The 24,348-nt window shown below is 44.2% G+C and overlaps 1 protein-coding gene across 1 annotated transcript; it reads left to right on the top strand.

Moving 5' to 3' along the window:
* The first annotated feature begins 11,471 nt into the window (after positions 1–11,471).
* On the top strand, positions 11,472–22,234 carry Camlg (calcium modulating ligand). Its single transcript, XM_041660151.1, has 4 exons — positions 11,472–11,781; positions 13,294–13,754; positions 16,725–16,790; positions 21,437–22,234. Exons 1-4 carry the CDS (start codon positions 11,616–11,618, stop codon positions 21,626–21,628), a joined length of 885 nt encoding a protein of 294 aa, XP_041516085.1. The 5' UTR covers positions 11,472–11,615; the 3' UTR covers positions 21,629–22,234.
* Positions 22,235–24,348: the final 2,114 nt, after the last annotated feature.

Below are 24,348 nucleotides of genomic sequence, written 5' to 3'. Positions count from 1 at the left end.
TGGCTTGCTCTCGTGTAGACCATGTTCAGGTAACCACAGCTGCTGTGAGTCCATGGATGAATGCAAGGGCCACTCCTTCCCATTTAGCAGGGGTGGGGGGAGGATAGTGGTTATAAGGATGGCCTTAGCAGGGGTGGGGTGGGGAGGACAGCAGTTATAAGGATGGCCTTAGCAGGAGTGGGGGAAGAATAGCAGTTATAACAATGGCCCATTTAAAGTTGAGCACTCAGTGCATTCTTTGCAGCACTCTGCCCAGTTAGGTGTCTGCTGTCTGCACTGACCACTGCATGCAGCAGAAAGAAGTTTCTCTGACCCAGGTTGAGAGGATCCCAGGTCTACAGGTGTAGCATAAATACTTCCCAAAGTGGTCATTCAGGAGAATGATGATAGCAGGTTCTACCCTGGGGCATATGGTTTCTCCAGGTATGGGTTTTAGCTGAGTGAAGAGAACCTGGCATAAAATCCCTCCTGTGAATCAGGCCTCAGATCCAATCAGAAAGCTGTAGTTACCCCGTAACAGTCATGCCAGTACTGCATCAGTGGGCATGTCTTACCTGGCAGGTCAGTATTGTGGCATGCAGGGTCTAGCATTCATCCAGCAAGCTACACAGTCCCGCTGACACTATGGAAGCTAGCCAGTGAGGAGTTTCCCAGTCACTTTGAGACTGATGTATGTCCTGCAGCCAAAGTGTGTGGTGTCTTCGGCAATAAGAGCTTCCATGTAGACACGGTGGGTAAGCAGGAGCCATGGCAATAGCCATCACTTCAGAGACCTCCAGAGCCTCCTGCCCACTGACTTGTAAGGAGGCATCTCAAGCTCTGCACTTCAGTTTTTCTTTAATAATCCAGTCTGGTCTACAGAGTGAGTTCTAGGCCAGCCAGGGCTACAGAGAGAAACACTCCATCTCAAACCTTCACCCCCCAAAAAAAGTGACAAAGAAAATGAACTATGTCCAACAAGAACAAATTTAAATACATTTTAAGATCTACTGGTGTGCCTCAGTGATTCTAAGCAATTGCTTGAAGTAAGGTTCAAAAGCCACTCAGAACCTGTGGTGCCTATTAGCATACTAAAATGCTGGCCTCCAGTGTGTAGTTTTTTCCCCTCTCATTGCTCTTTGAGGGGCTGCCACCCAGCTCCCAAATACATACTTGGAGACTTATTTATGAATGCCCAACCTTAGCTTGGCTTATTTGTCGCAAACTTTTCTTAAATTATCTCATCTACCTTTTGCCTCTGAACTCTTACCTTTATATAGCTTTCCATCCTTCTTGCTCCTTGGCTGGCTATGTTGCTGGGTGGCTGGTCCCTGGTGACCTCCTCACCTTCTCCTCTTTTCTGTCTTCCCTCTTCTCATTCTCCTCTACTATTTATTCTGTCTGCCTGGCAGCCCTGCTTATCCTCTCTCTCCTGCCTAGCCATTGGCTGTCCAATTGTTTATCAGACCAATCAGGTGTTTTAGGCAGGCAAAGCAACACAGTTTCACAGAGTTAAACAAATGGAGTAAAAAGAATGCAATAAATGGTTGATGGAAGTTTTCCTGTCCCGCAGCTGCTCTCAAATAAACACACAGAGGCTTATATTAACTATAAATGCTCAGCTGATAGCTCAGGTTTATCACTAGCTATTCCACGACTCCTGAACCCGCCCTTCTTCCCCCCATTATTTTCTCTGCACCAAGCTGTCTCACCCAATCTCTTTTTTCCCTGCTATCAGCCAATCAGTTTTTTATTAACAATGAACATAATCCATAGTGACACATCTTTGCATCATTAAATATTCCACAGCATAAACGAATGTAACACATCTTCAACTACTATCCCATAACACCAGACTTCCTCAGGATCACAGCTATCTGGCCTCTTTTCATCCTGCCCCATACCCTAAACTTCTGCTCATAGGCTTCCCTCCCTCCTCATTCCCCTACAGCACTGCCGTTTCAGTTATGTTCCCCCACTTTGTCTTACTCTCATGCCTCCCCCCGCCTTGGTCTTTCCTCTCTACTGTCTGTCTTTCTCTCTCCCTCCCCCACCCCTACATGGCCTGCTTCAATCTGCTGGCCATGTTGAATTTACTACTCTTCTCTCTGTTCTGAATGATTCTAGATGCCTCTGGATTTATTTTCCCTCACAACTACAATAAAAAACCTTCCCCTCAACCATTCTTGGTAGAGGGAAACAGGTACCAGAATATGGGGGACTAGAGTTTCCTTTGGACCTGACATAGGTAAAGTCTTCCACAGCTAGCTGTGGGGAGTCTAGCATCACTTGGCTGCTTTTTGTGTTCTTTGGTGAGTCCTGGAGCACAAGGAGGACTCTAGGGAAAGAGATAGGGGCTGTGGTTTGAATACTGGCTTCTTCATGTTGGGTAGCCATTTCTTTCCAATTGAAACTTTCCCTTCTTGAAGAGGACAGAAGCTCATACAACTCACAGACTCGGGGAGCTCAAGAGAGTTACAGGACCACAAGGCCCTTTTCCAAGGTTTAGAAGCAGTGACAGCTACTGGGGACAGGAGACTCCCTCTTGTAGAGCATACTGCATCCAAAAAGGGAGACTATAGTTGACACCATGCTGGAGGACCAAGGGTGGTTGATGACATCATCCATGCTCTGTAAGTAATCCCAATAAACTCACTGGTTCACTAGGCCACACATGGATACAGTCATTCCTTTGGGTAGTTATTGGTGCCTTATCCAGGGTAAAAAAAATGTCTTCCAGGTGTGGTAGCATACTTGGGAGGCAGAGGCAGGTGGATCTCTGTGAGTTCAAGGCCAGTCTGATCTAGGTAGTGAGTTCCAAGACAACCAAGGCTACAAAGTTAGACCCTGTCTTAATAATAATGATAATAATAAAAATAAATAATACTAGATGTCTGTTCGCATCTTCCCAGGAAAATTAGTATAACATGATGGAGGAAGGTCATTGGTTAAATAAAAAGAAACTGCTTGGCCCTCATTGGTTAGAAGATAGGTGGGAGGAGTAAACAGAACAGAACGCTGGGAGGAAGAGGAAGTGAGCTCAGACTCCACAGCTCTCCTCTCGGGAGCAGACGCCTCAGAGAGACGCCATGCTCCCAGCTCCCAGGCAGATGCACACGATGAAGCTCCAACCCAGGATGGACATAGGCTAGAATCTTCCCGGTAAGCGCACCTAGGGGCGCTACTCAGATGATTAGAAATGGGATAAATTAATATGTGAGAATTAGCCTAGAAGAGGCTAGATATAAATGGGCCAAGCAGTGATTAAATGAATACAGTTTGTGTGTTGTTATTTCGGGCATAAGCTAGCCAGGCAGCCGGGGTGCTGGGGACGCAGCCCCGCCGCCCTTATTACTACAATAACATTCATTTTCCTTTGATTTCACCTCAATATGTAGCACGAACTGACTTTGACCTCCAGATTCTCCTGTTTCAGCATCCAAGTGCTGGGATTAAAGATGTGCACCATCATGCCATGCTGTTCGTCGAATTATTTTCTGCAGCATATTGACAGCGATTAGGAGTAATTTCTTCCTTAAGGGTTAGATAAAGAAGAGACAGGGAGGAAAACCGTTATAGCTGCTGTTATCTCGTAAGAAGGAGATATCGGCAGGACTGGCTTCCTGACAAGCCTTATCAGAAAGTCAACATAGGAGCTAGACTCCTCTGCTGGAAACACAGCTCAAACGCTGCAGTTTAACCCAGGGGTGTGAATTTTAGGATGTTCTGCCTTGCTAAGATAATGGCCAGATTGACAGCCAGCCTTGGCTCTCCTCACTTGACTTTTTTCCCTCTCTCATCTTGAAACCTGGTCTCTCTTCCAACCAGAGGCTTTTCCTGGGCAGGGCTTGCCTATCTTATCTCTCACCCAGAGTTGCCCACACCCACTCAGTTCAGAGCCTCTCAGCTCAATCCCTACTTGACAAACAGGACCAGCCCATCAGACTCATACTGGGGACAGATGAACCCAGTCAAGGAACCAGGGGTAGCTCACTTTCAAGTCCCCTCCCGTGAGCAGGGAGAGAACTCTGCTTGTTCCCTTACTATCCTTGCTCATCGTTTTTCACAACTGTGAGCTGCTGGCTCAGAATGACTTGGATGAATGTTGAGTTTCCTAAACTCTAGTTCTCTAGGCTAAGAGCATCTGAGTTCAGTTCTCTCAGAGAATCCTCAAATGCTATGTCAGATTTAAGAACAACTCTGTGGAGGCAAAATTTATATCATATATTTTATGACTCAGTGGTTTTTAATAGAGACAGAATCGGGGGCTTGAGATGTCTCAGTGGTTAAGAGCCCTTGCTGTTCTTACAGAGAACCCAAGTTCCTTGCTTCCACGTAGTGGCTCACAACTATATAACTCCAGGTGCAGGGATCTGACACCTCTTCTGGCCTCCATTCACACCAGACACTCAAGGCAGGGGCAGAGGCAGGCAAGATCTCTGTGAGTTTGCAGCCAGTCTGGTACACAGTGAGTCCCAGGCCTGCCAGACCTACTGAGACCCTGTCTCAACCTCCCACAAAAGACCCCCACAACTCCAATATGACACAATTCTCTGACTAAACAAGGTAAACAAGGGGGTTTTGTGTTTTGTTTTTTGTTGTTTATTTTTTTGAGACAGGGTTTCTCTATGTAGCCCTAGCTGTCCTGGAACTTGCTCTGTAGTGCAGGCTGGTCTCAAACTCAAGATTCACCTGCTTTTGCTTCCTGAGTGCCAGAATTAAAGGTGTGAGCCACCACTACCCAATTTAGTATTCAAGTAGTTTTATGTTTTGGGGATTTTTGTTGTTAAGAAAATATTTTACTAGGCTGGAGAGATGGCTCAGAGGTTAAGAGCATTAACTGTTCTTCGAGAAGTCCTAAGTTCAATTTCCAGCAACCACATGGAGACTCACAACCATCTATAATGAGAACTGATGCCTTCTTTTGGCCTGCAGGCATACACGCAGACAGAATAAAAAGAAAAAAAAGTAATTTACCACTAGGTGATGCTGGCAAATCTCTACACAAAGAAACCCTGTCTCGAAAAACAACAACAACAAAAAGAAAATAATTTGAGGCAGAGGCAAGAGAATCTCTGCATTTGAGGCCAGCCTGGACTACAGAGCGAGTTCCAGGACAGCCAGGGCTAAAGAGAGAGAACCTGTGTCAAGAAGAACAAGAGCTGAATGAGGGGACTGGAGAGATGGTTCAACGGTAAAGAACATTTGTTGCTTTTTCAGGGGACTGGAATTCAGCCCCCAGTACCCACGTCACGGTAGCTGAAAGTCATTTATACATTTGTCTTTTTGGGGATGGAAGGAGGTGAGACAGGGTTTCTCTGTGTAGCTTTGGAGCCTGTCCTAGAACTTGCTTTGTGGACTATGCTGGCTTCTAATTCACAAAGATCTGCCTGCCTCTGTCTCCTGAGTACTGAGATTAAGGGTGGGTGCCACCATCGCAAGGCTGATATTTTCAATGCCTGGTCTTAGCTTGGCTTGTTTCTTGCTTCTCTTATCTTAAATTATCCTGACTACCCTTTGCCTCTGGGCTTTTATCTTTCTCTATTTCTGTAAGCTTTGCTTGCTGTATAGCTGAGTGCCTGGCCCATGATGTACTTCTCTCCTCGTTCATTGACTCTTCTTTCTCATTTCTCCTTCTATTTATCCTCTCTGCCTGCCTGCTAGCCCTGCCTATTCTTGTTCCTGCCTCGCTATTGGCCATTCAGCTCTTTTTTTTTTTTCAGGACCATCAGGTGTTTTAGACAAGCACAGTAAGACAGCTTCACAGAGTTAAACAAATGCAGTGTAAACAAAACTCACACACCTGGAAAAGCAAAGGACATGGTCAATAAGATAAAACATCAGCCTACGAAATGGGAAAGGATCTTCACCAATCCCACATCAGACAGAGGGCTGATCTCCGAAATATACAAAGAACTCAAAAAAATTGATCATCAAAAGATCACATAATCCAATAAAAAATGGAGTACAGACCTAAACAGAGAACTCTCAACAGAGGAATCTAAAATGGCTGAAAGACACTTAATGAAATGCTCAACATCCTTAGTCATCAGAGAAATGCAAATCAAAACAACTCTGAGATTCCATCTTACACCTGTCAGAATGGCCAAGATCAAAAACCCTGATGACAACTTATGCTGGAGAGGTGGGGGGGGGGGGAAGGGAAAACTTCTGCATTGCTGGTGGGAGTGCAAACTGGTACAGCCCCTTTGGAAATCAGTATGGTGATTTCTCAGAAAATTAGGAAACAACCTTGTTGACTGAGGTTTTTGTCCCGTCCGGTCCCCCAGCTGTTTAGTACTAAGAAATTACACAGAGGTCTACCTTAGTTATAAACTGGTTGGCCTAGTAGCTCAGACTTCTTATTAACTCTTATAATTTATATTAGCCCATTATTCTTGTCTATGTTAGCCACGTGGCTCAGTACCTTATTTGGCAAGGCAGTTACATCTTGCTTCTTCTGTGGATGGGTCATGACTGCAGAAAGCCGAATCCTCTTCCCAGAATTCTCCTGTTCTTGTGGCCCTGCCTCTACTTCTTGCTTGGTTTTCCTGCCTATACTTCCTGCCTGGCTACTGGCCAATCAGCATTTGTTTAAAATAAAATTGAGGGGGCTGGAGAGATGGCTCAGAGGTTAAGAGCACTGACTGCTCTTCTAGAGGTCCTGAGTTCAATTCCCAGCAACCACACTGTGGCTCACAACCATCTGTAATGAGATCTGGTGCCCTCTTCTGGTCTGCAAGTATACATGCAAGTGCACCAAAGCTACAGAGAAACCCTGTCTCAAAAAACCAAAAAAAAAAAAAAAAAAAAAACCCCAAAAAAGTATACATGCAAGCAGAACATTGAATATGTAATAAATAAAGATTTATTTAAAATAGAATAAAATTGACAGGATACAGACCATCGTCCCACAGCATAACCTACCTCAAGACCCAGTAATACCACTTTTGGGTATATACCCAAAGGATGCTTAATCGTATCACAAGGACATGTGCTCAACTATGTTCATAGCAGCATTATTTATCATACCCAGAACCTGGAAACAACCTAAATGCTCCTCAACAAAAGAATGGATGAAGATGTGGTACATTCACACAATGAAGTACTACACAACGGAAAAAAATAATGACATCTTGAATTTTGCGGGCAAATGGATAGATCTAGAAAACATCATATTGAGTGCGGTAACCCAGACCCAGAAAGATAAATATCATTATGTACTCACTCATAAGTGGCTTTAGACATAAAGCAAAGAAAAGCCAGCGTACAATTCACAATCCCAGAGAACATAGACAACAAAGAGGATCCCAAGAGAGACATACATAGATCTAATCTACAGGGAAGTAGAAAAAGACAAAGTCTTCTGAGTGTGGGAATCCTGGGAGAAGGTAGAAGATGAGGAAGAGGAAGGGAAGTGGAGAAAATATATAGCTCAGTAAAACAATTTTAAAATGTATAAAAATAAATGAAAAACTTTAAAAAATAATAAAAATAATTTAAAAATAACATTGGGTATTTAGCTTTTTTTAAAATTTAATTTTATTATGTATACAGTGTATGTATCCCTGCAGGCCAGAAGAGGGCACCAAATCTCATTACTGATGGTTGTGAGCCACCATGTGATTGCTGGGAATTAAACTCAGGACCTTTGGAAGAGCAGGCAGAGCTCTTAACCACTGAACCATCTCTCCAGCCAGGATGTTTAGCTTTTTTAAAGCACAATATTCCTGTACACATACACCAGTTACTCTCTCCAGTAAAGGAACTGGGAAAGGAAATTATGAGGAAAAACTGTGCCGTAGTTCTCAGGATGGAGTGGAACCAAACAGCAGCCTTTTGTTTTGTTTCTGTTTTCTTGGACAGGGTCTCACTATGTAGCCCTGGAGAGTCTAAATCACTCTGTAGACCAGGCTGGCCTCAATCCCATGGAGATGCAACTGCCTCTTCCTCCCCTGTGCTGAGATTAAAGGTGAGCACCACCATGCCAGGCAAATGACTGGTTTCCAACTGATAACCTATTGGTGCAGAACACAATTCTGGAGTAAAGTAGCAAGTTTCATTTTAGTATACACCTCCGGTTGGCTGATGGAACATATCAATTGTATCTTGAGCCTCCATTTCCATCTGTGTGGGGGAGGGTTTTGCATTGATTGGCTGCTCATGAAATGGAAACCTGATCTGCCTTGCTGACAAATATTGTTGTTCCTAAGAGGCTTTACTAAATGCTTCTACTCTTAAACTGTAAGGCAGAGCCATATTGCCCCATCGCCTTCAAATGAATCCGATCACTGTGCTCAAACTTGACTCTGGCTGTCCTGGGAACTCTCTTTGTAGTCCAGGCTTGCCTCAGACTCATGGAAATCCACCTGCCCCTGCCTCCCAAGTGCTGAGATTAAAGGCTTGCGCCACCAACGCTCATCTTCCTTGGGATTTTCATTGGCCATGGTGAGCACTGGGACTTCTCCTCTGCTGCTCCTTCACAAAAGAGGAACCAGGTCTATACTGAAGAAACACAAAAGTAGCAAAACAACCCAATGTAACACATTCCCCTTCAGCCGGGCGGTGGGAGGCAGAGGCAGGCAGATCTCTGTGAGTTCCAGGCCAGCCTGGTCTACAAGAGCTAGTTCCAGGACAGGCTCCAAAACCACAGAGAAACCCTGTCTCGAAAAACAAAAAGCAAGCAAACAAACAAACAAAAAAAACCCCAAAAAAATTCCCCTTGCCTCCCAAACATCTGCTGTATAGTCGGCCCATGTTCGTCAGGGTTGTAGATGACACTCAGCGCAGGCAAAGCCAATTAGTACCTACGTGTCTGCATTTTCTGAATGTCCCCTAGAAATACACTTAGTTTGTTGTAGTTAATTCATGAATGTTTGTGCCAACTTGGTTCCAAGTAAATGATATAATTAAAAGTCACAGGATAAGCCGGGCAGTGGTGGCGCACGCCTTTAACCCCAGCACTTGGGAGACAGAGGAAGGCGGATCTCTGTGAGTTTGAGGACAGCCTGGCCTACAGAGCAAGTTCTAAAACAGGCTCCAAAGCTGAAAAACCCTGTCTCGATAAACCAAAAAAACCAAACAACAGAAAAAACACCCCCCTACACACACACCAAAAGTCACAGAATACAATTATAAATAGTTTTAAAAATAGTCAAGACATTGTAACTTTAAGATTTATCATTTATCAGGTCTTTTCTTTGTTTCTTTTGCTATTGCTGATTTTTTAAAAATTACTTACTATTTCTGTGTATGGCTGTTTGGCTTGCATGTCTATGCCCTATGTACATGCAGGGCCCACAGTGGCCAGAAGAGGGCACTGGATACTGTGGAAATGGAGTTACCTTTAACTGGGAATGGAACTTTGTTGCTGATTTATGAAACAGGGTCTCAGTATACAGCCCAAGCTGGCCTAGAATTTACTAAGTGGACCACACCAGCAGAAATGATAGATATAAACCTGCTTGCTTCTTTTTTCCTGTTGCTGGGTTTAAAAAGCTTCTGACATATCTCTCCAGTCCAGCCACCTGCATTTGGCCAGGGTCATACTCCCAGACATGAATTTCCCCATGTTATTTCAAAGATTCAGTTTTCTCTCTTTCTTTTCTTTTCTTTCTTTCTCCCTCTTTCCTTCCTTCTCTTCCCTCCCTCCCTTCTCTTCCTCCTTTGCGGCACACCACGCCTGTCTGTGCTTTATGAGCTACCATACAGTTTGTGAACCGGGCAAGGGGCTGGAGATTGAAACACACAAAGACTCACAGACAGAGACACTGATCATCCCTAATGCCAGAATGCCCCCTTTATTGTGTCCAGGGGCAGCTTATATAGGGATAGCCATGCCCCAGCCAAACACTCCAGAAACCATTCCCCTGCCATCAGGAACTCCTGAGGGTCTCGTGCTCAGAGCAGCTGTAGGCACTCAGATCAGGGGAAAACAAGTTGTTTACAAGAAATTCAGGATCGGGGGTCCACTGCTCCCAACACTTCTCCTCCTTGGTTTTTCCAGACAGGGTTTCTCTGTGTAGCCCTGGCTGTCATGGAACTTGCTCTGTAGACGAGGCTTTCTTCAAACTCACAGAGATCCACCTGCCTCTGCCTCCAGAGTGCTGGGATTAAAGCTCTGGGGCCATCACCACTCAGTGATTATTTATTTTTCTGTTTAAATTGTTCCATCTTTGGGTAGTAGGAGCCAGTTAGGTTCCTTGATCATTCTGACATTTGAAAACTTCCTTGCATGTCGATATGACAAGATATTCCACCTAATAAAAGGTCTTTTAGATAACAAGAAAATTTAGGTAAACAGTATGTTATGTTTTGACCTTTGGGGTGTGTGTCTTTTTTTTTATTTTAACTTCTGTTTTTATCTTATATTGAGACAGTGTATCTCAATATACAGTATATCACTGTATAATTTGCTACAGAGACGAGAGAGAGAGAGAGAGAGAGAGAGAGAGAAATGTATCTGAGTGGTGTTGGTTGGCGCATGCCTTTAATAACAGCACTCAGGAGGCAGAGGCAGGCGGATCTCTGTGTTTGAGGCCAGCCTGGTATGCAGAGCAAGTTCTAGGACAGCCATGGCGGTTACACGGAGAAACCTTGTCTCGAACCTCGTTCTCCCCGCAAAAGGGGCAAGTTTCTGGTAACAAGTGCCTGCCGCTGCAACTTCCACTTTGCTTCCTGGCATTAGTATAAAATGAGCCGGCTCCTTACTGGCATTTCATCCATCAGGCAGGGTGTTGGCTCTCTTCACCTATGAGAAAACAGAACGCACTTGGTGGACAAGGTGCACTTTATTCAAAGGGCCAGAGATCTGAGAACACTGAGGGTTATAATTCTTTAAAAAACTGATTTAACACTCCATGTCAAGCTGCCATGAAAAAGCTTTACAGGGAACAAAACAGGTATTTTTAAGTGCTCAAGCAGCTTGCGCTTTCCGAAATACTATATCTGGCTACTATTGAACGGTTTAAATCTGCACTCCTTCAGCGCTCCACCACCAACAAACCGCTATTAGTAATACACGCATGCAGTACAACTCAGAACAAACCACTAGTGTATGCTGCAGGTTCCTTTCTATAGCATAACACAAAGTTCTACTCTACGAGGGCATGCTAGGCATGCAGCATGATTGCAAATGAGAAGAGTAAGGACACGGAAGTGCCTGGGAAAACCTGGCAGAAGTACTGGGAAGAACAATCACTAACACCCACCACCAAATCCCTGGACTAAATTCCCGGAAAGCGTCGCACCCGCAATTACGTATCCTAGGAGCACAGACTGGCAGCAAGCGCCTGCCGCTGCAACCTCCATTTTGCTTCCTGGCAGAGAATAAAACGGATTTGTACCTCCCTGGCATTTTACCCATCAGGGGAGCGTCGGTCTCTTCAAGTGCTTCGAGATCACCCGAGAGGTAAGCTGGTGGTGAGGAACCAGAGCACTGCCAACCTAAGTCGCCAGAAACCTTGAACTCGGGATGCCCTCACCCAACATGGCGCCTGGGAGGCCATCGGCGCATACTCACTCCTCAGTCCCCGCCCCCATGGGCGGGACTACAGTGGGAGTGGCGCCGAACTCCGCGGCCCTTCCCTAAGTCCTACTGGCCTTTGGCGTCACCGTGCCCCAGCCCGTGGAAAAGCATGGAGCCCGGGACTGTATCTACCGACGGCGGGGACAGGCCAGCGGGCCCCTCGGGGCTGTCCGCTTCTCAGCGTCGAGCGGAGCTGCGGAGGAGAAAGCTGCTCATGAACTCCGAGCAGCGCATCAACCGCATCATGGGCTTTCACAGGCCCGGGAGCGGCGCGGGTGAGAGCCTCGGTTTCGCGTCTCCCGCTCACCCTTTTGAATCTTCAAGATCCTTCTGCCCCCTCCGGCCCGCAAACCTTTTGACCCAAAAATGCACTCTGTAGTACTCTGTCCCCGCCCCCTAGGTGACGAACCGTTTTATATTGTCATTTAACCCCAGGACGTTCCTTACTGCTTCCTATTTTCTTGGATCCTTGCCCTGAGATTGTGTCTCCATCCTGGTTACAGAGCCTCTGTTCCTCATTTTCCGAGTCCAGTTATCCGAGACACTCTGCTCTTTTGCCTTATTCCTCGCCTTTCTTGAAGGCTACATCTTTTATCCCCATACTTCCAATCCCATTGCGCCCCATATGCCCCAAATGCCCCAAATGCTTTTCTTTTCAGTTCCTCCCCTGACGCCTACCTTTTGCCGTTTGCTTTGTAACTCTTGACCGCCCACATCAGTTTGTCGTTGCTCAACCGTTGGCTGGTACATCCTTTGTGGATATGGGTCCCTATGGTCATATCTTGGTGGCTCTGCTCAGTGCCTTCAACACTGTCACCTACAGAACTTCTAGGAGAGGTGACTGTGTATGTGGGGACTTTCTTTATAGGCCTTTTCTAAATAGGTGATGGCCCCACTGAGATTTCCTTTCACTAGCTGAGGTTACATCACTCATTTCAATAACTGCATTTGCCCTAAAGGAAACTCCATCTTTCATGCAAAGTTGTGTCCAGTGTATGGTTTTCTGATTATCAAGTTCCTACGTGAGCATTGCCTGTAGTAATTGGCTTTTTCGTCATTGGTTGCAAGCTTGGTAGAACTCTTGGGATTCCTATGAGGTGTTAGTGATGAAGTTCTGAACTTCTAGATGATACAAGTGAGAGGCATGGGTATCATTTTCACCTCATTCAAAACAGTACAAGAAACATTTTCTGTAGTGATTAATCTGAAGATATTCTTTAAGTATTTGTGTGTTTCTTTCTTGGGGTGCTTTCTTAATCTATTCTGTTGCTTTGCAGAATTTTATCATTTTTAGAGTTCTTTCTTTAAAAACCAGACAGCATCCTAAAAGTGCCTGTTCACGGCTGCCCAAGGATGGCACCCGTGGGCATGCCACACCCTGTGCAGTCTGGACTCAGAAATGTAACTGTAAAATAGAAACTGTAAGAAACTTCAGTGATTTTGTATGTTTATCCATACCGGCTAGTGCAAGAAATTCAGTCATATCTTTGGGATATTTTATCTGTGAAAGATTCGGTCTTTACTCCTTGCCCCATCCCTTACTATCTTTGCTTGTCTGCTTAGCAGTTGTATTTCCTGTCCACGGAGGTGGAATGCTTTCCCCGCCAGAATCTCCTTTTAGGGTGGTCTATTTTAAAGGTGAAGAAGGAAGAGCTGGTTTTGTTTTCGGCAGAGTCAGTATTTATTTTGATGTAGAGACAAAGTTCTAGCAGCACATTTTTGAGTATTAATGTTTAAGATGTTTGTAAGTATTGTAATGCATAAGGCTTTAATTTTTTTTTCCTCAGAAGAAGAAAATCAAACAAAATCAAAGTCCCAGGACAGTGACAAACTGAACTCCCTCAGTGTTCCTTCAGTTTCAAAGAGGGTGGTGCTTGGCGATTCGATCAGTGGCGGAACGACTGACCAGCCCAGTGGTGTGGCAGATGTTCAGGGTACCCAGCTGGGAGACAAACTGGACTCATTCATTCAACCAGCAGAGTGCAGTAGTAATGATGGCGGGGAGCTCCGCCAGCGGAGCAGAGGTGACCCCACGGCAGGCGCAGGCCAGAGGGCTTCTCACCACGGCCTCGAACAGTACCTTTCCAGGTTTGAGGAAGCCATGAAACTGCGCAAACAGCTCATCAGTGAGAAGCCCAGCCAGGAGGACGGAAGCACAGCAGAGGAATTTGACTCTTTTCGAATATTCAGATTGGTGGGGTGTGCTCTTCTTGCTCTTGGCGTCAGAGCTTTCGTTTGCAAATATTTGGTAAGAGCTGCAAGGTACTACCTGGGAAAATGCGAGTTGAATTATAAAAATGGGATTTCTTGCCAGCATCAACAGACCTATAGGGCTATTGGAAAGTGTATTACAGATCCTGTTTTTAGCCTAGTTACAGAATGGGAGCCCATTAGTAGTGATTGCTAAGCTCTGTCTGCATACCAGGCGGGTACCTTTAAGTGCTTTCCTAGCCTGCGTTCATTTCCGTTCCATCTGGATGCACTATTTGTTGTCAGAGCCCACGAAGGACTGGAGACTCAGACTAAGTCATTTATCCAAGGTCACACAGCAACTAACAGGTGGGGTGAAACCAAGACAGTTGCATCCCAGAACCGAAAGTACAGATGACTATATGTAGTATGTATTAGCTAGTAATTTTCCAGGTAGTTTGAGACATTAAGATAGTCTTCTTGTGGGCCTCTCTGGAGGTAATTGTCTGCAGTTCAGAGGGGGTTTCGGTGTGATACAATGTGGAAGCTTCATAATGACAGCCCACTGTGGGGTACAGAACAGTACAGAAGGCTCAGCCGTAGTTCAGTGTCGTGATTGAAATTTCTTTCAAAAGATTATTAACTTATTTTTGTGTTTTACCTCTGTGTATGTATGTGTACCACATGTATGTTTAGTGCCCCCTCAAGCCAGAAAAGGAAGTTAGATTCTCTGAAACTGGAATCCCAGGCGGTTGTGAGTCACCATGTGGGAGCTGGGAACTGAATCTACCCGACCCAGCCACTGCTCCAGCCTCCCAGTGCCTTGATTTGAAGCAGGTCCATTCAGAAGATGTTTTGAGAATACTTACTATGTACCAGGTTCATATATGCAATTTTCAGATTACTAAGATCTTATATCATTAGGCAAAACAGGTTTTAAAGTCTGCTTTTATGCGGTTAGACATGGTGGTACACACCTTTAATCCTGGTATTAGGGAGGCAGAGGCAGGTGAATCTCTTGAGTTCGAGGCCAGCCTATTCTTCAAAGTGACTTCTAGGACAGCCAGAGCTACACAATGAAACTCTGTCTTGAAAAACAAAAAACCAAAAAATAAAAAACAAACAGAAAACTGCTTTTATGCGAATATTTTCTTAAATCTAATCTGTTCAACAGATTTGATTATCTTCCCCTGACAATAAATTGTCACCAAAGCAAAGATCAGCGGTGCTTTTAACGTCCAGTGAGCCAAGAGCTGCTCTTTTTTTTTTTTAAAGATTTATTTATTTATTATGTATACAACATTCCTGCAATGTATGTTTGTATGCCAGAAGAGGGCACCAGATCTCATTATAGATGGTTGTGAGCCACCATGTGGTTGCTGGGAATTGAACTCAGGACCTCTGGAAGAACAATCAGTGCTCTTAACCTCTGAGCCATCTCTCCAGCCCCCAAGAGCTGCTCTTTTTATCCGAGGGCTCTGTGTTGTCATACATTAAAAGCTGTGCCTTGACAGGTGGTGGTGGCGCACACCTTCATCCAGCACTCTGGAGGCAGAGATAGGAGGATCTCCGTGGGTTTGAGGCCAGCCTGTTCTATAGAGCTTGGTCCAGGACAGGCTTGAAAGCTGCACAGGGAAATCCTGTCTCGAAAAACAAACAAACAAACAAACAAACAACAACAAAACCAACAAAAAAAGCTATGCCTCTTTTTTAAAAAATAGATTTATTTATTGTATTTGTGTGAGTACTTTACCTAACTGTGTGTATGCACGTTTACTTTGTGTATACTGCGTACCTGCAGAGTCAGAAGAAGGTGACAGAGCTCACTAGAACCAGAGTTACAGGTGTTTGTGAGTCACCACGTGGGGCCTGGGAATTGAACCTGGGTCCTCTACAAGAGCAGTAAGTGCTCTTTTCAGCCCCATACCTCGTTTGGATTTTTGTTGCTTTGGTTTTATGGTTATCTTCACTACCAGTTATTAAATTACTTGTTTCTTGCCATACAATGGTGTTTGTTCTTCTGCCCCCTTCATAACCTTTTACATCTTAGAAATACATAAATTAAGTGCCGTTTTGTTTTTTGTTTTGTTTTGTTGAAGATGTCATACTGACAAACTGTTTAAGATAGTATGTCAACCAGCACTCGGGAGGCAGAGGCAGGCAGATCTCTGAGTTCGAGGCCAGCTTGATCTGTAGAGTGAGTTCTAGCATAGCCAGGACTATACAGAGAAATCCTGTCTCAATAAAACAAAACAAAGACAAACAAAAAACCAAAAAAAGAGAAAAAAAGTATAGCCTGCCATTTGAGAAGCAAGTTGTCTGTGTCGACATGAATCACTTCTGCCCCAATTTTGAGGGCTATGTGGCTTTTACTTTGAGTACCGTGCTTTTTGTTTTGTTTTGTTTTTTGAGACAGGGTTTCTTTGTGTAGCCCTAAATGTTTTTGGAATGGTTCTGTGGACCAGGCTGACTTGGAATTCACAGAGGTCTGCCTGCCTGCCTGGCAAGTACTGGGATTAAAGACATGTGCCACCACCTCCTGGACTTTTAATGCACGCTTTTAGCTGTTTGTTAACTTCTGCTAGGTGAGGGAGAAGTCACTGCAGTTTTAATTCTCTAAGTTTGGGCTGGGTACGGTAGTGCAGCCTTTAATGCCAGCACTATGGGCTGGGTATGGGAGTGCAGCCTTTAGTGTTAGCACTCTGAAGTCTGAGGCAGTAAAATAGTGAGTTCAAGGCTAGCTTCTACATAGTGAGTCTACATAGTGAGCCGTCTCATAAAAAGAAAAGGCTAGAGAACACATTCAGGGAGGAGGAGCACCAAGAAAATCTCGTGACTTGGATATGTTTTATGGTTAGAGACTAAGATTCTGTTTCTCTTACTCTCCTTCAGAAACAACAACACTTTCAGCCGCTGCATTAAATATTTTCCTGTAATGTTTTGCTTGGAATCTATAGCTTTTGTTAAGTTGACTTATTATGTCAATGATTTTATTGGAAACACTTAATTTTATTTTCTCTTTTCACAGTCTATATTTGCTCCATTTCTTACTTTGCAACTTGCGTACATGGGACTATACAAATATTTTCCTAAGGTAAATTTAAATCTTAATTATGATGTATTTAGGTTGACTCGTGACTAAGTAATTGTTAACAATCTATTTGTGTGTATGCATGTGAATGTGTTGACTTGTGACTGTTAACAATCTAACTTATTTGTATATGTGTGCATGTGTGTTGACTTGTGACAGTTAACAATCTATTTGTGTGTGCGTGCGTGTGTGTGTGCATGTGAGTGTGTTGACTCGTGACTAATTGTTAACAGTCTGTTTGTGTGTGCGTGCGTGTGTGTGCATGTGAGTGTGTTGACTTGTGACTGTTAACAATCTATTTGTATGTGCGTGCGTGTGTGTGCATGTGAGTGTGTTGACTTGTGACTAATTGTTAACAGTCTGTTTGTGTGTACATGCTCTGGTGTGCATGTGTTGTCATGACAGTTTTCAGGAGTTGGTTCTCCTGCCTTAGCTTCCAGGTATCAAACTCAGCTTCCAAGCTTGCAAGCAAGTGATTCTACCCGCTGGGCTATCTGGATGGCTCATGACTAAAGGGCTGCTTGGTGGTGGTGGCGCACACCTTTAATCCCAGCACTTGGGAGGCAGAAGCAGGCAGATCTGTGTGAGTTCAAGGCCAGCCTGGTCTACTGGTCTACAAAGCGAGTTCCAGGACAGCCAAGACTACATAGGGAAATCCTGTCTCGGGGGAAAAAAGAAGTTAAGGGCTGTGAAGATGGCTCAGTGGTTAAGAACACATAATACTCCAGAGGACTCAGGTTTGTTTCGTAGCACCCACATTGGGTGGTTCACAATTGTAATTCCAGCTATAGTGGGACTCAACTCCTCCAGCCACTGTGGGTACCTGAACTCATGCACAGACACAGACACATATACATAATTAAAAAATAAAAATAGTGTTTAATGTTTTTTAAATTGAAAAAAAAAATTCTAAAAAACAAATAGAACTTCAAGGAAGCATTAGTTATACTCGATCTGAGTCAGTGCTGCAGGATTAGAACCAGCAAGATGGTGCACAGGGAGAGATGATTCTCATCGAGCTGTCTCCAGTTGGATGGTCAGGACCCACGTGGAGGAACAGAGAAAGGCATCTATGTATAGTGGTATAGCATTTGTGTTTCAATAAGTAAAGCTTGCCTGACGATCAGAGTGCAAAGCTAACCACCTAATCAACCATACAGGCAGTGGTGGCACACACCTTTAATCTCAACAGCCACCCTGGTTAGCCATAGAGGCCGGCCAGTGGTGGTGCGCGCCTTTAATCCCAGCACGAGAAAGGGATATAAAGTGGGATGAGACAGGAACTTGCTCTCTTTTCAGCCTGAAGATTTTGTAGAGGTAAGAGCTCTCTATTGGCTGGCTGCTTTGCTTTTCTGATCTTCAGTTGGAGCCCCAATATCTGTCTATGGGTTTTTATTATTCATGCTACATCTATGCAAGATGCCTTCCACACCCATACACAAATAATCAGTCAATCAATCAGTGTAATGAAGACATTCAAAGTGGCTTAACCGATCATATTCTTTAGCAAATTTAATCATTCTGTTGGTAAGAAAGTAAACGAATTTGACTATTTTACTGTGCCCCTTTTTGGACCCATGATAGCAAGTCACTTTAATATTGAGAATGAGAAATATTTGACAACAACTACAGAGGGAAATGATGCTGAGAGCTGATGTTTTCCTAGTCTGCTTGACCACAGATGTATACATCATCTCCCTGAACTTGGTTTGTCTGACGTCAAAGATAAACTTCCTTGTAGGTCAGGCGGATGCTTGCAGGTAATTTTATCATTCAGAAGGTACAGTCAGAGGAGCATGAGTTTGAGACTAGCCTGAGCTATACAGTGAGGCCCTGTCTCAAATAAGTAAAAATAATGTTATTTGTGTATCAGATTTTTTGATATGTGGTTCAGAGCAGCTTAGAACTCTGTTCTCCTGCCTCAGTTTCCTGGGATTACAGGCAGAGGCTACCATACCCAGCAGATGATCAAAATTTATGTCAAGTTCTTGGGCAAAAAATGACGGTTTGCCTGTTTGCTTAGTCATATCTATATCTATGGCTTTATATGGGTGGGGGAGGGGAGCAATTTTGCATCAAACCCGGGGCCTAACACAGGCAAGGCAAATGTTTTTGCACTTGGAGCAACCTCATAGGAGGAGGTTTTGGAAAAAAAGACAGATTTGGCTGGAGAGATGACTCAGTGGTTAAGAGCACTAGCTTCTCTTCCAGAGGTCCTGAGTTCAATTCCCAGCACCCACATGGCGGCTCTCAATTGTCTATGGGATCTGATGTGCATTTATATATGCAGACAAGTATACATAAAATAAATAAATCTTTATTTGCTATCAGGCAAATAAATAAAATCTAAAAAAAAAAAAAGAGCTGGGCAGAGCATGCTTTAATTCCAGCACTTGGGAGGCAGAGGCAGGCGAATCTCTGTGAGTTCGAGACCAGCCTGGTCTACAAGAGCTAGTTCCAGGACAGGCTCCAAAACCACAAAGAAACCCTGTCTCGAAAAACCAAAAAAAAAAAAGGGGGGGGGGAGGGGTTAATCTGTTGTAATTGAGATAGCAGCGTAATAGCTGAGGAGACCCTGTGTAGCTGTTTCTTCAAGGACAACAAGAGACTGCCTATAAAAGCCCACTTTTGAGTCACTCTTTCTTGCTCAGGACTTTTAGGTGGGAAAATATGGCTCACAGATAACGTTTTGATTGTGTGTGTGCACGCACGCACGTGTGTGTACGTGCATGTGTGTGTGCTGGTGTTTGGACCCAGCACCTTGCTAAGCATGCCCTCCACTTCTTTTCTTTTCTCTTTCTTCCTTCCTTCCTTCCTTCCTTCCTTTCTTTCTTTTTCTTTTTTTTTTAATTTTTCGAGATAGGGTTTCTCTGTGTATCAGCCCTAGCTGCCCTAGACCTAGCTCTTGTAGACCAGGCTGGCCTCAAACTCACAGAGATCTGCCTGCCTCTCTCTCCCAAGTGCTGAGATTAAAGACATGCACTACCACTGACTGACAACCACATAGCTTTTCATGTCTTTAAAATTGGTGAATCATGAGTGGCTATCTAGTGGTACTAAATGTCTCCTCTGGCCTCCGTGGGTACCAGGCATTCATGAAGCCGTGGGTTTGAGCCTCATCACCACCACATGATCTGGGCATGGTGGCACATGACTCTGCTTCCTGCCATTGGGAGGTGGAAGTAGAGGGTCAGTAAAGTCTTAGATGTGTAGCTAGCTTGAGGCCAGTCTGGGATCATGGCACTGTGCCTCAAAAGACTATTTTAAAATGAGACCAGGAAATTAAGAAATAAATGTTCTCTCTCCCCTTTAGAAGTGTTCTGAACTGTCCAGTGACATCCCATCACAAGAGTGACCAGTGTCTGCTTCTGTGTATAGCACTCAGGGTCCTCTAGGATGTCCCTGTGGTTTTGTTTGTAATGACACACCTAGCGTTCTTCTGCTTCTGGCTTTTGTTCTCCCCTGCCTCTGATATGATTCTGCCCGTCCGTGAAGGCTGGGTTCCTCCCTACCCTGAAATCTTCCTTCGACCTTATTGCATGTGGTAGTGTGCTGGCCGTCAAAGCTTCTGGAGCCCTTGCTGTGCTCTGCTTACAAAAACCCCAGAGCAGTCTCTGTGCCACTGACTCCTATCACATCAGTTCATCCACGGGTCGGTGTTTATAGGCTCTAGTAATACTTTCCTTGTTTCTTACCTTGTCTTATTATATGTCTCTAAAGTGGTTATGTCTTGCTTCCAAAATAACATTTACTTGTTTATTTGTTTATTTGGGGGGCAGGGTCCCTTTACAGAGCCTTGACTGTTCTGGAACTCACTATGATACTAAACTGACCTCAGATTTAGAGATCTGCCTGCCTCTGCCTCCCAAGTGCTAGGGTTAAAAGTATGCACCAACATGCCTGGCCAAAATGATACAGTTATAAAACTTGCTGGGGGTCCTGTTGTCTGCTATTGCCTAAAATTGACTGATTTACCTCTTCGATGCTTAGTAAATGTTGGTGTGTTGTTTGGGGTTTTTTTTTTTTTTTTTGGTTTTTCGAGACAGGGTTTCTCTGTGGCTTTGGAGCCTGTCCTGGAACTAGCTCTGTAGACCAGGCTGGTCTCGAACTCACAGAAATCCACCCACCTCTGCCTCCCAAGTGCTGGGATTAAAGGCGTGCACCACCATCGCCCAGCTTGGTGTGTTGTTTTGGGAACAGTGGGGGGAGAGAGAGCAGCAGCAGTTGTGTTTGTGTAGACCACGTGGTATGCTGAGGGCTGTGTGTGTAGACCACATGTGTGCTGAGAGCTGTGTCTGTGTAGACCATGTGTGTGCTGAGGGCTGTGTCTGTGTAGACCACATGTGTGCTGAGGGCTGTGTGTGTGTAGACCACATGTGTGCTGAGAGCTGTGTCTGTGTAGACCACATGTGTGCTGAGGGCTGTGTGTGTAGACCACATGTGTGCTGAGGGCTGTGTTTGTGTAGACCACATGTGTGCTGAGGGCTGTGTGTATGTAGACCACATGTGTGCTGAGAGCTGTGTCTGTGTAGACCACATGTGTGCTGAGGGCTGTGTTTGTGTAGACCACATGTGTGCTGAGGGCTGTGTTTGTGTAGACCACATGTGTGCTGAGGGCCTGAGGTTAACTTGTCTTTTCCTTGATCCAGGGTGAGAAGAAGGTCAAGACCACAGTGCTGGCAGCTGCACTCTTGCTGTCTGGCATTCCTGCTGAAGTGATCAATCGCTCCATGGAGACCTATAGCAAGATGGGCGAGGTTTTCACGGATCTCTGTGTCTACTTTTTCACTTTCATTTTTTGTCATGAACTGCTTGATTATTGGGGTTCTGAAGTACCCTGAAACTCAAGGAACTCAGAAGAAGTTTACAAGTGAACACAGTTTCCCTCCTACATTGCACTCACTGTCTCTAATGGGGACAAATTGGTTTATACCTTTATGAAATTCTTTTTCTTTACTGAAGACCAATTGATTAGTTTCCCTGGTTTAAAAGGGTTGAGTTTGTATCAGTACAGGTATGAGTAACTAAATAGGGTAACAATGTCATTAATGGTTTTTCTTGTTTAATTAGAAACCCAGTCTTCTCTCTTTCCCCTGACTTCTGAGGTTTGTAGTCCCTCTGTGGGACCCGGCTAGTACTTGTAGGGGAGTAGATGAGCGTGGTGTCAGCCTGCCTAGAAGACCGCGACGTGTATGTGTGTCCTCCTGTTGTAGGGGAGTAAATGAGCTGGTGTCAGCCTGCCTAGAGGACCGCGACGTGTATCTGTGTCATCCTGTCCTGAGAAGTGAAAGAAAGCATCCTAAAAATAAAGCGAATGGAACTGAATTGTCTAGTGTTGAGACTGCACATTTTATTTTTAAAAATTTTAACACAAGGCCTGTATGAGGTAGCCATCCTCATTCTTCCTTGGGTTAATGTACAAATAGTAAAGAAAGAAACAGTTAAAGTTCATACATGTGACTGTAGTGTGGCTCAGTGACAGAATGCTTGCCTAGCATCGAATCTGACATCTGTGTGGTGACGGAGTTATACAAATGAATGATTTTTTTTAGAGTTCATATTCTGTGCACCTTGTATTTATCTCTTTTTTTGTTTAGATTTATTGATTTTTATTGTATGTGTATGCATGTTTGCCTGCATATCTGTGTACCATGTGCATATCTGGGACCTGCAGAGGCCAGAAGAGGGAATATGATCCCCTGGAGTTCTAGGCATTAAGAGCTTCCCCGTGGGTGCTGGGAACTGTGCAAGAGCAGACAGCAGTTGCTCTTAGCTGTTTAGCATCTCTCAAGTTCCCAAAAAATTGTACTTTCTCTGTGCATAAGCACAGTTGCAAATTTTCACAAGTATTTTTTGTTGGCCCTGTCTTGCTGTGCTGCAAACTCCAGCCTTGTGCATCCTAGCTTAGTGCTTGGACATTGAGCTACATGCCTAAGAATTTTTAAGGATTTTTAAAATGAGATTTATTAAATTTATGTGTTTTGTGTATGTGTATATGTGTACCATGTATGTACTTGGTACCTATGGAGGTAAGAGGGCATTGGATCCTTAGGAGCTAGAGTAATGGATGGTTGTGGGTCACCATGTGAATGGTGGGAATTGGACCCAGGGTCTCCACAAGAGCAGCAAATGCTCTTAGCCCCTGAGCCATTCTTCAGCTCTTCAGAAGTACCTTTTAAAAGCGAGCTAGAAGAGAAATGTTCAAGTGGGATCCGAGTCATTTAGCCAGCAGTGCAATAGTGCAAACACGTGTAACTAGTGATCATATCTCTTGTTCTTCTAGTGATGTAACAAAACACCATGATCAAGGCAATTTATAAAGGAAGAGTTTATTTGGGTTTATGCTTCTAGAGAGTTAGAGTGCAGAGGGCAGACATGGTAGCTGGAGCAGAAGCTAATGGCTCATATCATTTAAATATATATACATACATATATATTTAAATATATATACATATGTATATATGTATGTATATATATGAGTGTTTTGTGTGTGCTTATACATGTACACTGCATGCTGCTGGTGCCTTTGGAAATCAGAAGGTGGTGTCGGATTCCTTGGGACTGGAGCTATGGATGGTTGTAAACCATCATGTGGATGTTGGGAACTAAACTGAGTCTTCTGCAAGAGCAACAAGTGCTCTTTACTACTGAGCCATCTCTCTGTAAGCTGATGGTGTCTCTCTGAGTCCAACTACTCTTTCTTTCTCTGTTCAGATTTCCCACCTGGTTTTATTCTGCCCTGTTATAGGCCAAAGCAACTTCTTTATTAACCAATGATTCTCCTCTGTATGCTGTGAATTGAATTTAAGACACTAATCAAACGTTCTACTTTTTTTTAAATAATGATTTTCTTTTTTTTTCTTTTTTAAAGATTTGATTTATTTATTATGTATACAGTATTCTCAGTATTCTGTCTGCATGTATGCCTGTAGGCCAGAAGAGGGCACCAGATCCCATTACAGATGGTTGTGAGCCACCATGTGGTTGCTGGGAATTGAACTCAGGACCTTTGGAAGAGTAGGCAGTGCTCTTAACAACTGAGCCATCTCTCCAGCCCCCTCAAACGTTCTACTTTACACAGCCCCCCCTTTTCTTCCTTCCTTCCTTCCTTCCTTTCTTTCTTTCTTTCTTTCTTTCTTTCTTTCTCCCTCCACCCCCGAGACAGGGTTTCTCTGTATCACAGCTCTGGCTGTCCTGGAACTTACTCTGTAGACCAGTTTGGCCTCAAACTCACAGATATTCTCCTTCTTTTCTGCCTCCTGAGTACTGGAATTAAAGGCATGCATCACCACTGACAGGCCCCTTTTCTTGAGACACATTTAAATTCTGTTTTCCAAGATGGCCTCTGGCCTCTGGTGATCTTTCTGCCTCAGCCTCCCAAGTAGATGAACCTATGGGATCAGATATGGTGTGTTCTGCTATTGTGTCTGTCTATATCCTGTGTCTTTCTGTATCCTGTGTCTGTCTATATCCTGTGTCTATCTACATCCAAGCTAACCACGTGTTTCTGAAGCTTGCCATTCCTTGGTGACCATGTGTCACACTAGTGTAGAGGGCCGCT

This window comes from Microtus oregoni, unplaced genomic scaffold, assembly GCF_018167655.1.
Source record: "Microtus oregoni isolate MIOR12 unplaced genomic scaffold, Mior012 000011F_ref0000422, whole genome shotgun sequence".
NCBI classification, from domain to species: Eukaryota; Metazoa; Chordata; class Mammalia; order Rodentia; family Cricetidae; genus Microtus; species Microtus oregoni.
This window is presented reverse-complemented; position numbering and strand designations above follow the sequence as displayed.